The sequence below is a fragment of the Chiloscyllium plagiosum genome, chromosome 1 (assembly GCF_004010195.1).
Source record: "Chiloscyllium plagiosum isolate BGI_BamShark_2017 chromosome 1, ASM401019v2, whole genome shotgun sequence".
In the NCBI taxonomy this organism is placed as follows: Eukaryota; Metazoa; Chordata; class Chondrichthyes; order Orectolobiformes; family Hemiscylliidae; genus Chiloscyllium; species Chiloscyllium plagiosum.
In genome coordinates, this window is record NC_057710.1 from 112,739,243 (window position 1) to 112,752,088 (window position 12,846).

General features: G+C 41.3%; 1 protein-coding gene across 10 annotated transcripts in view; it reads left to right on the forward strand.

Annotated features, from left to right (window-relative positions):
* Positions 1 to 10,590: 10,590 nt before the first annotated feature.
* The window catches only part of lcorl (ligand dependent nuclear receptor corepressor-like), a 119,833-nt gene continuing 117,577 nt past the window's right edge, over positions 10,591 to 12,846 (forward strand). For 9 of the 10 annotated variants that reach the window (XM_043694090.1, XM_043694096.1, XM_043694195.1 and 6 more), the window contains exon 1: positions 10,591 to 11,548. In XM_043694090.1, the coding sequence (XP_043550025.1) occupies positions 11,452 to 11,548 (97 nt within the window). In that variant the 5' untranslated portion in view covers positions 10,591 to 11,451. Of the gene's footprint in view, positions 11,808 to 12,846 lie in introns of all 10 variants that reach the window. The other variant, XM_043694105.1, reaches the window with a different exon arrangement.

A 12,846-nucleotide genomic window follows, 5' to 3' on the forward strand; every position in this document is an offset into this window, starting at 1 on the left:
AAAGGAATAATAGTGCGAAGTTTGGCAAGTAAAATTATAATGACATGATGATGGTAATATTTAGCCAACTTTATCCTCTGATCTTTAGCATGGATAGAAATGCAATTACCTGAATGTATTCAAGAATTCCTTTTTGTGTTGCTGTCAATTCACAGGATGGAATGAAAGACTGGTATCACACACTATTTTCTCATCTGTTGTGAAATATATGGTGCTGCCAGTGTCTTTATGGATTTGCCCTTTTAAGCTGAAGACAGAATGCTTCACTAGTATCTTTTGCAGTGGTTAGAATATCAAACAAGACAAAATTATTAATATTTACTTCATATATTATAGCATCCACTTCACAGCCAAGAAGCAATGCCTTGATACTAGGACTCCAATTTATGCTTCCATACAGGGCTTCCTTTCACTTTTATAGAGGCAAAGTACTATGGATGCTGAAGATCTGAAATAAGGATAGAAAGTGCTGGAAAAACCCAGTAGAACTGGCAGCATCATGGAGAGGGAAACAAAGTTAATGTTTTGAGTCTGATATGACTTCTTCTGAACTGAGGCGGGTGTTGGAAAATTATAGATTTTATGCCATTGGCAAAGAGAGTGGAGTAGCGAGAGGAATAAATGGCGAAGGTTCCCCGAGCAAAAGCTAAAGGGAGCCCTAACAATAGAAGAGGAGAGATATTTTGTTTAACGTTCTGTTTTCCCCACAGTTTCAGCAAAGACTGCCAATATTTGAAATACATGTTATACCCTTTCAAAAGCTCCATGAATTTAATCTTCCTGAGCAGCCACATAGCTTGGAGCCTTTAAATTTCATTTAACTTGATTATCCAGCCCATATTCCCTCGTGTTAGGCTAGTTTTCTATACAATGCAAAAGCTGCACAGGGAATTATGCAATTATTTACACCAACTGACCAAACCATTTCAACTTCCCATCACTGCATTTCTGGCCATTCTCTCAGTTGAATGTTGCCATCACTGGAATATTTATCTGACTAAGATTTGCTCCCATCTTAAAGTGTTAATGAAAATTAGCAAATTAATTTTCAGTAAAAGTCAGAGTTTTGTTTCATAATTCAAAGAAAACTGAGGTAAAATTGCACAAACTTAGAAGACCTCCCATAGCTAGAGAAACAGGGCACACAATGCAAAGCTTGCATATATTTTCCACAGCTTGTTTTTCCTGGAATATGTCACTGGCCTGAAACCAAAAGCTCTGGATTGAGGGTGGCATTCTGCATCAAATATGGCTGATTGGTCTCTCTCCAACTCTACCATTCACCAGAGGCATGTTGGAAAGATTTGCATGATCAATTTGTTTGGTCTCATTATGAACTCCCTTTCCATTGCCTTCAAGTCTTGAATTTGAACCTGGAGCTGGTGGTTCAAAGGTAAAGACATGGTCCGCTCTGCCACAAGACCTCCAATTGCACATGCAGCAATATAAATGCAAATTAAGTTCTTAGCCTGAAGCTTTTGAAATCCATTCCAAAAAGTGGAGTGCAGCATGGCAGGTTTTCATCATGCTGGTTTTGTCAACTAGTAACGATGTCCTAAATCAGGGGTGGGGAATCTGCAGCCTTAAGGCCACGTGCGGCCTTCTAGGCCATTGTGTGTGGCCTTTTGAATAAATCCAAATTTTGCAGAACAAATCTTTTATTTTTTATTAATGTTTTTTTCGTTCTTTATTATTTTTATTTTAATCTTAAAATGAATGTATTTAAAATACCAGAGAGTAAAAGAAAATTCAACAAAATAATCCTCACAGACTGACCATCACAATTAAAAAATTGATAAGTCATAAGAGCTAAAACTGCAGACCTCCATGCTGCAACCAAATATTCAAATGCTTTCATACAAAAAGCAGTCACAACAAAGTCATTAAAAGGTTATGGTAGCCCTTCCTGAAGAAAGGCTTATGCCCGAAACGTCGATTCTCCTGTTCCCTGGATGCTGCCTGACCTGCTGCGCTTTTCCAGCAACACATTTTCAGCTCATTAAAAGGTTAGTTAACTTTAGAATTAACTTTTTTAAAAAATTTTTTAGTTAGTACATAGTAGTTAGATTTTTACAAAATAATGTGAATTTTGAAGAATATATAATTGAAGTTTCTTGGATGCGGCCTTATTAGATTACAACTAACATAATGCGGCCTTCCAACATGAAAAGGTTCCCCACCTCTGTCCTAAATTCTTTGGTATGGTCAGTCAAATATTTGTAGCTGACATCCTGCACCAACAAGGGAGCAACAAAGACTTTCAAGTAGCTGAGTGACAGGACATGGAGTAACTTTAGTGAACTGAGTATTAAAGTATTAGTGTACTGAGTATTAAAGGCCGTGATAACTTTACTTTATCAGGGAACATATCAGCAGCAGTCCTAATATGATTGTTCCCTTTAGATTTGGTTACCTTTATATTGGAAACTTCAGCTAGCCTCTTGGGGGTAAACTAGGTGGATTTCCCGAGCTAATTTGATCTTTGGGAAAAGTCTCAAAATGGTTTACCATGTTAGGACTGGGCCTAAGAGGCACCTACCATTCCTGCATCAGAACTTGTGCAGACTCCCACCCTTCACCTCTCCCTATTCAGCTGCCTTAATTAATGTACAATTCTGCCTCTTCCACAAATCAGACAGGAGTCAATGCAAGTTAATCACATCAATGTCAGAACTGTACAATAAAGCACTCAGGCCGAAGCATTGGTACAGCTGTTATATGTTATGGTTGCATCCACTAGTGTTATCTGATATGTCTTGGGTATATTCACTGCCATCAATCCTTCTTATTGTCATTAGTTTAAGTTACAGATACCAAGTGGAAAAGGATGCCTCTCTGGCAGAAGAGAGGCTTGGTTTTCATAAACGGAATATGTTTGTTATATAACGATTAACAGCTAGTCACATGACATTTGATCTGCATGATACACCATTATGAGGACACAGGCTAAGGAGTAAATACATGTTACCTTTTAGATACATGGAACTTAACTGAGAAGTTGATACACACACACATTCATATTGATATACACATGCATACACGGTAGAGTCATTGAGACATAGAGCTGTACAGCATAGAAGCAGACCCTTCGGTCCAACTTGTCCATGCTGACCGGATATCTGAAGTTAATCTGGTCCCATTGCCAGCATTTGGCCCATATCTCTCTAACCCCTTCCTATTCATATACCCATCCAGATGCCTTTTAATGCTGTAATTGTACCAGCCTCCACGACTTCCTCTGGCAGCTCATTCCATACATGCACCATCCTCTGCGTGAAAAAGTTGCCCCTTAGTTCCCTTTCAAATCTTTCCCATCTCACCTTAAATCTATGCCCTCTATGTTTGGACTCCCCAACCCAAACTTAAATATACAGTAGTCTGCGATACAAACTTAAGAAAGGTCAGCCCTCAGCCTCCAAGTTCCAGGGAAAATAGCTCCTGCCTATTCAGCATCTCCCTATAGCTCAAACTCTCCAACTCTGGCAACATCCTTGTAAATCTTTTCTGAACCCTTTAAAATTTCACAACATCCTTCCCATAGCAGGGAGACCAGAACTGAATGCCATACTCCAAAGGTGGCCTAACCAACGTCCTGTACAACTGCAACATGACCTCACAACTCCTATACTCAATGCACTGACCAATAAAGGCATGCACACCAAACATCTTCTTCACTGTCCAGTCTACCTGCGACTCTACGCTCAAGGAACTGTGAACCTGTACTCCAAGGTTGCATTGTTCACTAACTTTCGCCGGGACCTTACCATTAAGTGTATAAGTCCTTCCCTGATTTGCCTTTCCAAAATGCCGCCCCTCACATTTATCTAAATTAACCTCCATCTGCCGCTCCTCAGCCCCTTGGCCCATCTGATCAAGATCCCATTGTTCACTTAGTTAACCTTCTTCACTGTCCATTACAACTCCAATTTTGGTGTCATCTGCAAATTTACTAATTATACCTCCTATGTTCACATCTAAATTATTTCTATAAAAGATGAAAAGCACTGGACCCAGCACTGATCTTTGTGGCACACCACTGGTCACAGGTCTCCAATCTGAAAAGCAACCGTCTACCACCTGTCTCCTGCCTTCGAGCCAGTTCTGTATCCAAATGGCTAGTTCTCCCTGTATTCCACATGATCTAACCTCTAACCTGTTAGGTCCTCCTTGGAAGTGTCTTTAATGTTCTGATGGGAGGAACTTATCTCCTGAAGTCAGTTATTAACTGTCTTATGCAACAGCAGCAGCCATTATTGATGTTCTGTTTTCATTACAGGGCCAGGAACAAGACGGGGGATCTAGGAAATATACAACCTCCGACTAATTTTAAAGCTGACATACCAGAGGAAATGCAGTGCAACTAGGAAGAAGGAGTGTTGCTGAGGCACATTGATGCAATATCAGTAGGGACAAATATCTTTTTTAAAAGGCTGAAGTTTGAATTTGCTACATTCTCATCTACTCTCGAGAAATGATTAACTTGGAGTAACAAGTGATGTGCCCTCAGAGGCTGGAAGAAGTGGGAGGGGATGTTGGATGTCATTTCCCACCAGACCTGTTTCTGACATAACAATAAATAAGGATAGATCAAATGTCAGCTCCAGTTTGAACAGAATTTTAAAATCACAGAGGAAGAACCAGTAACCAATTGTAATTTGATCCTGACCCGAAGTTCTTTCCTGTTTAGACCACCAAGTATAGGAGCAGAATTACATCTCATTTAAAATTATCCAATGTCAAAAGTGAACTTTCAATTACCTCTTTTAAATAAACCATTTCAGGTATTTCCACAAATTTAAAACAAATCCATTTGCCACAACGCTCACGTTCTCCAAGTGATATTAAATATAAGGTATCTTTGTATCAAAAGTAAGTGACTCTTTGCCAGTCATTCTCATTAAATAAAATGAAGTATACAAAGCATAATGTTATTTTCATCCACCTTTTTGAAATAAAAACTGCAAAAAACACATTTTGCACTCTATAAAGATAATCCTATTTTTTATAAATGGTGAAAAATCTGTTGAACAAGACTTCCAGTTATCTAATGCTGCAACTGTATCAATAATTCTATATCATTAACTTCTAACTCAACAACATTCACATTGTACAAGTTGAAATCTTTCTATTGTTATCCACCATTAAATGTTGAACTGTTAATTGAGCTGGAATACTGTTAAAAACGTCTGCATTTTCTTCTCTAAATGTAAAATATTCCTATTTATTTAATTATCTGTGTTATCTAGTGGACTTCCTTTGACTGAAGTATACTACTTCTCAGAAAATTGTGGAAAAATGGAACACATTGCAAGCTGATTTATTAATAACTGATTTGAAGTATACTTATGAAAACCAATTCAGTTTTGACCTAATAGGTTCTAAGTAAGTGATGGATGCGAAAGAGTAAAGGAATTTTTATTTAGAACGCCTACAGTGTGGAATTAGGCCATTCGTTCCAACAAATCCACACCGACCCTCCGAAGAGTAACCCACCCAGACCCTTACCCTATTATTCCACATTTACCCCTGACTAATGCACCTACTCTACACACCCCTGAACACTATGAACAATTTAGCATGGCCAATTCACCTAACCTGCACATCTTAGGACTGTGGGAGGAAACCAGTGCACCCGGACGAAACTCACACAGACACAAAGAACGTGCAATCTCCACACAGACAGATGCCTGAGGTTGGAATCAAACCCAGGTCCCTGGTACTGTGAGGCAGCAGTGTTAACCACTGAGCCACTGTGCCACCTGCGATCTGTGATACGACGAAACAGGAGAGATTAGTGCTTTCCCTCATTTCTTTCTTTGCATGTTGCATTTTTTCTATTTATACATTCAAATAGTTCACACCTAATCCAGGCACATTTTTGTTCTTTGGGTGGAGTCTGTTGGTGGAACCTTGCTTGATCTTTGGAGATGTGCCTGGAGACTTGCACTGACAGTTTTCCGGAAGGTCTGATGAACCATAAGCCAATTAGGCAGCAGTGAGGCCATTGGCAGGCTTCCCTAGGAATCAAGATCCCGAGGGCAAAAGATATTCCAAATGAGAGCTGTTAGCCAATCAGAAGCCGATAGCTCTTGGGCTCAACAACACAATCAAGGAAGGCTGGTGGCTACTGCTGGAGCTACAGGAACCGGTGTCCCAGAATTAGGGAGTGACACAGCTGGGTTGTGTCGAGAGTCACCTTGTTTCTCTCATTCTGCTCCCTTCAGGATGAGAGAAACAAGGTGACCCTCAACCCAACTCAGCTGGGTCACTCCCTAATTCTGGGACACCGGTGCCTGTAGCACCAGCAGCAGCCACCAGCCTTCCTTGATGGTGTTGTTTGTTGAGCCCAAGAGCTTTTGGCTTCTGAATGGCTAACAGCTCTCATTTGGAATATCTTTTGCCCTCAGGATTTTGATTCCTAGGGAAGACTGCCAATGGCCTCACTGCTGCCTAATTGGCTTATGGTTCATCAGGCCTTCCGGGCAAGACTTTCACCGTATCATAGATCATGGGCGGCACAGTGGTCTAGTGGTTAGCACTGCTGCCTCACAGCATCAGGTTGAGGCTGATAGTAGGTGGTTAGTAATTGTTCACTTAAAGGCCTCAAATGGCAGTGAGGTGGGAAAAGGGCCTTTCTTCCCAGAAATTAATTTTGTTTCAGGCGGAAGGCGTGGTTCAGGTATCCCACCATCCCACCTAACTACATGCTCCTACCATCTTCAAGCTCAGCACCGAGAGTAAAACAGTCCACCATTTCTTTACTTGTCCCATCTCCATTCCCTTTGGCCTTGTAAGACTAACTTTTTCATCATTTAGTCTCTATCTTCTACTTTTATCACAGACCACCCTGCGCCCTTCTCCTGTGACACCTTGCTCAAAACTTATTACAGATCTAATTGTTCTCAGATCTGATAAAAGGTCATTGACCTGAAACATTTAGTGCTTCTTCATCCACACTTGCTGCCTGACTACTGAGTATTTCATAGGAACATACAAGCAGGAAACCTAATTTAAAGTTAACAGTGATTTTTGCAACATCATGACTGGAGTATCAACACAGATTTGTATAAAGTATATGAAGTATTTGAAGAAGTAACAAAGAGGATTGATGAGGGCAGAGCGTTAGATGTGATCTATATGGACTTCAGTAAGGCAATAGACAAGGTTCCCCATGGGAGACTGGTGAACAAGGTTAGATGTCATGCAATACAGGGAGAACTCGCCATTTGGATACAGAACTGGCTCAAAGGTAGAAGACAGAGGGTGGTGGTGAAGGGTTGTTTTTCAGACTGGAGGCCTGTGACTACTGGAGTGCCACAAGGATCGGTGCTGGGTCCACTACTTTTCATGATGTATATAAATGATTTGGATGTGAGGATAAGAGGTATCGTTAGTAAGTTTGCTGATGACACCAAAATTGGAGGTGTAGTAGACAGCAAAGAAGGTTACCTCAGATTACAGTGGGATCTTGATCAGATGGGCCAATGGCTACGAAGTGGCAGATGGAGTTTAACTTAGATAAATTTGAGATCCTGTATTTTGGGAAAGCAAATCTTAGCAGGACTTACACACTTAATGGTAAGGTTCTAGGGAGTGTTGCTGAACAAAGACAACTTGAAGTGCAGGTTCATTGTTCCTTGAAAGTGGAATCGCAGGTAGATAGGATAGTGAAGAAGGCATTTGGTATGCTTTTCTTTATTGGGCAGAGTATTGAGTACAGGAGTTGGGAGGTCATGTTGCGACTGTACAGGACATCGGTTAGGCCACTGTTGGAATATTGCACGCAATTCTGGTCTCCTTCCCATCGGAAGGATGTTGTGAAACTTGAAAGGATTCGGAAAAGATTTACAAGGATGTTGCCAGGCTTGGAGGATTTGAGCTAAAGGGAGAGATTGAATAGGCTGGGGCTGTTTTCCCTGGAGTATCAGAGGCTGAGGGATGACCTTATAGAGGTTTATAAAATCATGAGGGACATGGATAGGATAAATAGACAAGGTCTTTTCCCTGGGGTGGGAGAGTCCAGAACTAGAGGCCATAGGTTTAGGATGGGAGGGGAAAGATTTAAAAAAGACCTAAGGGGCAACTTTTTCACGCAGAGGGTGGTACGTGTATGGAATGAGCTGCCAGAGGAAGTGGTGGAGGCTGGTACAATTACAACATTTAAAAGGCATCTGTTTGGGTATATGAATAGGAAAGGTTTGGAGGGATATGGACAGGAGCTGGCAGGTGGGATTAGATTGAGCTGAGATATCTGATCAACATGGACGAGTTGGACTGAAGGGTCTGTTTCCATGCTGTACATCTCTATGACTCTATGATTCTATATGATTGACCTCTACAGAGTGAAATGGTAGGAACATACAAAATATAATATACGTCTGCACATTTTGTTCAGTGTCACAATAATATGCACTAAACCAAAAAAAAAGTTTCAAAGACAAATAAATATAATTTATTTCTGGAAAATTATGTTTTATTCTATAACTTAAAGCATTATTCAACATAAGCAAAGGATAAATGCTGACTCTTCTTTCACAATTCAGAATTATGACAGTCTCGGGGACAAAGGACATTGGCTAAACCTACTAAAGTGGAGAAAAATATGACATACCGTATACAGCAATGATATTCTTGAACATAAGAAGGACTATCCACATATATCGCACAGCTCTAAAATAAACACTCACTGGAAATTAGACACATCACATCAGGCATGCCTGCTGTGCCCTATTTAATAGGAAGGTGAAGAATAAAGATTAAGAGTAACTAGAAGCAGTTATAAACCGCAAATAGTTTTTCCAATATGTATAAACACTAATTATGTTCCTCAAAATTGTTAATGGGCAATGTATAAGTCAATATTTCTATAACTGTCTGTGTCATCTTCTTTTGCATTTTATTTATCATTCTTTCTCTCTCCTTCTCAGTTTCTATATTGTTTGACATGTTTTAATTGTCCTTTCATGTAAACCCACATTGAATGCAAGTCCTAAAATTTTCAATGCTCTGATTTCCTTAGTACAAAAACCTCTTCTTTAGTACCACTGAATGTAGATGTGAAATACTAACCTATTGACCCAGGACCACAAACATGACTGAATACATTGTTAAATGCATTCCGTTAACATCAACTCAACACCTGTAGCGGAAAAAGCTCAAGCCTGAAAACTGCAGTCAGTAATCTTGGGTAAAATCAATTTAAGAAATGGAATAGTTTGATGCAGGCAGAAGGGGTAGTTCAGGTATCCCACCATCCCATATAACTGTATGTTCCTACATCTTCAAACTCAGCACCAACAAGAGCAAAAGAATCCACCATTTCTTTTCTTGTCCCATCTCCATTCCCTTTTGGTTTTTGCAGGAAGGAATATCATATTTTGTGTTATTAATAGGTAATAGTTAAAATTGCTTTCTCACATTCAATTGTTTTCGATCAAATCATAATTGTGTTTGATTCCAAAGACCTTAGAAAAAGAAATAGAAGAACATATTCAAAAATAAGGATGGGTTATCAAGCCAGAGTTTAAATTTCAAGGTTGTAAATGCTTGTTATTTATTTTCCTTTCTCTTTCAACTGTTTTTTTTCCACGATAAGATATCATCTTTGAATTTGCATCTGTGACAAACTCAGCAATAAGGCAAACATCTTGCTGTATTTTCTGGTAATGGTGTTATTCATCAAGATCATAACTAAAAACAAGAGCACTCTGTTTGATTTATTTTCAAAGATATTATTGTTCAACTGTTTCTTACTAGAGACATGAAAATGTTCCTTTGAAAACCAATCTTTTGATATACAGAAATGTAAAACAAAACTAAGGGTGAGCATTTTCTTTCTGATGTTATATTATTTTTTATCTACTTGATGGGGCACAAAAATTCAAGAAGAGGAATTGAAATGTTTGTGGCAAAGATTTGATACTCATACAAATGGAAATGTAAACTGAAATGTATATGTAGATTTAATATTTTTATGTATTTATATATTTTTTGAAATATATGCATTCTCTGGGACCATCATTTTACACAGTTGCAGTCAATTGTTTGTGTATGTGTCTTTGTTTGATGGTGGTCAAAATGGTCACCATTAAAGTATTAATCAAACCCACAATTAGATTCTTAAAAGTTCAATGAAGTCAATAAAACTGAAAGTTCAGTTGCTGGTGTTGCACTCTCCCTCTGTACGTACATATGTTCGTAAACAAAAAGTGAAAAATTGTAAACACTATAAATCGAAAACAAAAGCAGAATGCTTTGATAATAAACAATAGGTCAAGTCAGCACCTGAGGAGAAAATACACTTCTTGAGGTTTTGGGTGAACATTATTCAGTCGACTGTGATCAATTTATCGCTAATGTAAATGCACTTTGCAGGCAGACACGCTGGTGTGAGGTGAAAAACGAAAGTGGGCAGTCATATTGTTTCAGGAGAATCTGCCTCTATTGTCGGGATTTGATATTCGAAATAGTCTTTTGTTACAAGTGTGGCCATTGACAACTGACAGTGTTTTCATAGCTGCTACGTCATTGTGAGATCTGAAAAGCGCCTGCTTTGTATTTTTCCCGTCCTTAATTATGTCATTTTGTTTTGTTGTCTCATAATGTTTAATCACGTTGAAGAAATATAGCTTTTTTTTGCCTCCAGTAAAACACGATATTAGATTTCCAATCATGAGACTGATTACAACTTTATTAGCCTGGAGTAATCCTGTGCCTCTCGTTCACGGCAATAAAATTATTTAATGCTGCTCAGATTGTGATCTCGTAGAATTTATTTCATATCTGTAATAATGACACATTGCTTGACAACAAGACTAAGATAAATTTCTACGGCAATAGCGCGATGATGCTGTTTCAACAATTACTCGTTTATTTACGATACAAAGTGCCCCATGCAACATTTACAAGGAAAGCTGTATTCGAACTTGGTGGATGAGTGGAACGGGCCAGTCTCTCTTTGCATCTTGTACCAGATTTAAAAGTAGAGATTAAGTCACCTAATCCATTCGTTCGACTTGTTAAACACTCTTCAAATGTAAAGGAGCGGAACTGAAATTGAGGTGAAAGGTTGGTGCTCATATTTCAGACAAGCGACCAAACTTCACGTAAAGAGGGGTTTAAAAAATAGTATACGACGAACCACTTTGCCTTTTGCAAATAAAAGTACGTTAACGCGGCGATTAAATGCTTTGAAATGAGTACGAACGCAAAAGGATTGCAAAGTAGAGAGTGCAAGGCAGCTCCTTTGTCCGTGCCCCACAACCCCAACTCGGGTGCCGCCTCCCCCCTTTCTCCACTCCCCGGTGAGAGTGAGCGGAGGACGCTGCAACAGCCCAGTGTGCAGCCTCGCGCCGCCCCAGGCAGTGACAGCCGTCAATCACGGCGCACGCACGGCGTGCGATGTAAATAGGGCGCGGTGACGTCAGACGCACACACCCGGGCTAGGGCAGAATGGCGAGTCAGTGCGGTAGCCCTAGATGTACGGCGGAGAGAAGAGGTTTTCGGCGGGAACTGGATTCGTGGCGGTACAAACTCATACACTGTGTAGGTAAGGACGGCCTCTCCGCCCCCAGGAGCCGCCCGTAGCGCTCGTGCCGTGGCTCGGTGCCACTTGGGCGAGTCGGCGACTGCCAGCACCGTCCCCGCGAATTGGCCCTGAAGTTGCTCCTCCGGAGGTCCCTGGCTCCATTTTCTTTTGTCTTGACTCCGAGAACCTTCTCTCGCCGTTCCGGCGGCTGTCCCGCAGCACCCTCCCGTACGCCCCTCCGCTCCGCGGGACGGCGGCTTGCTCAGCTTTCTCCAGTTAGGTCCGTCTCTCAAACGTTACGTGTCGTCTTATTTGTGTAATATAAACGCGCACACGAGGTGAAAAAGCGGCTGGATTGTCGGATTTTGATTTTGTTTGTTGTTGTTGTTGTGGTGCAGTTTGGGCGCGAGCGGAGCGGCTCGGTTTTTTTTTAAATCCGCTGAGTGGTGGGGGTGGGAAGGGAGGAAATTTGTGAAAAGTGACGGTTGGTGGCGTGGCGGTTACATGAGGAAGTTTGGGTTGTGAGTTGGCTGCCATGGTGATCCCGGTGGAGGGGTTTGGAGCCTCTGTCCATCTCCATCTCTGTGTGTGGGAGTGGCGGCGGCGGCGGAGATTAACGGCCGCGGAGGAACAAACAAAAAGGCTCACGTGACTCCCCCCCCCGCCCCCTCCGCACGAGAGTGACCCAGCTCCGACTTCCGCTTCACAGCCCGCTGCCCCTGGGGCTCACTCCACAACATTGACAGGACCATCCCCCTTTTCTTGTCACCTCTTCCTCCCCCCACAACGGGGATGGGGAGGTTGTGCAGCACTGCCGCGTCTTCCCGGCCAACTAATTAAACTTTGTTTTTCCTTGGCAAACTTTTCTCCTTCTCTCTTTCTTTCCCCCCCCCCCCCTTTCTTACTGTTGTCCCCGAGTTTCCTCATTCGTGCAGACAGCTGTGTGTTTTTTCCCATCTGAGATGCGAGAGAGGTGTATCTCTCTGCACTCTGTGCCTGACGGTGTTTTCTCCACGAAGCAGCGACGGCCCTCAGCTCCCCGGAACGTAGAGAGGCCGCTACATCTGCACAGCCATTTCGCTACGCACCTTTTTGGCTCTTGATTTTTATCACATCGAGTCGCGTCAGTAGGCTTTGTGGTGAGGGTTCTTTCTATTGAAACCTTTGTCACTTGAATCACTCTGGCATCCAGTGTCATCTCTTTCATTTCTATTAACTGCTTTTGTCCAAGGAAAGCTTGGCGGTTGATTGTGTATGCCAGATCCGTTATCACATTTTGTAACGTTTATTTCGGGATGATGAGAATCCAAAATCCGCCC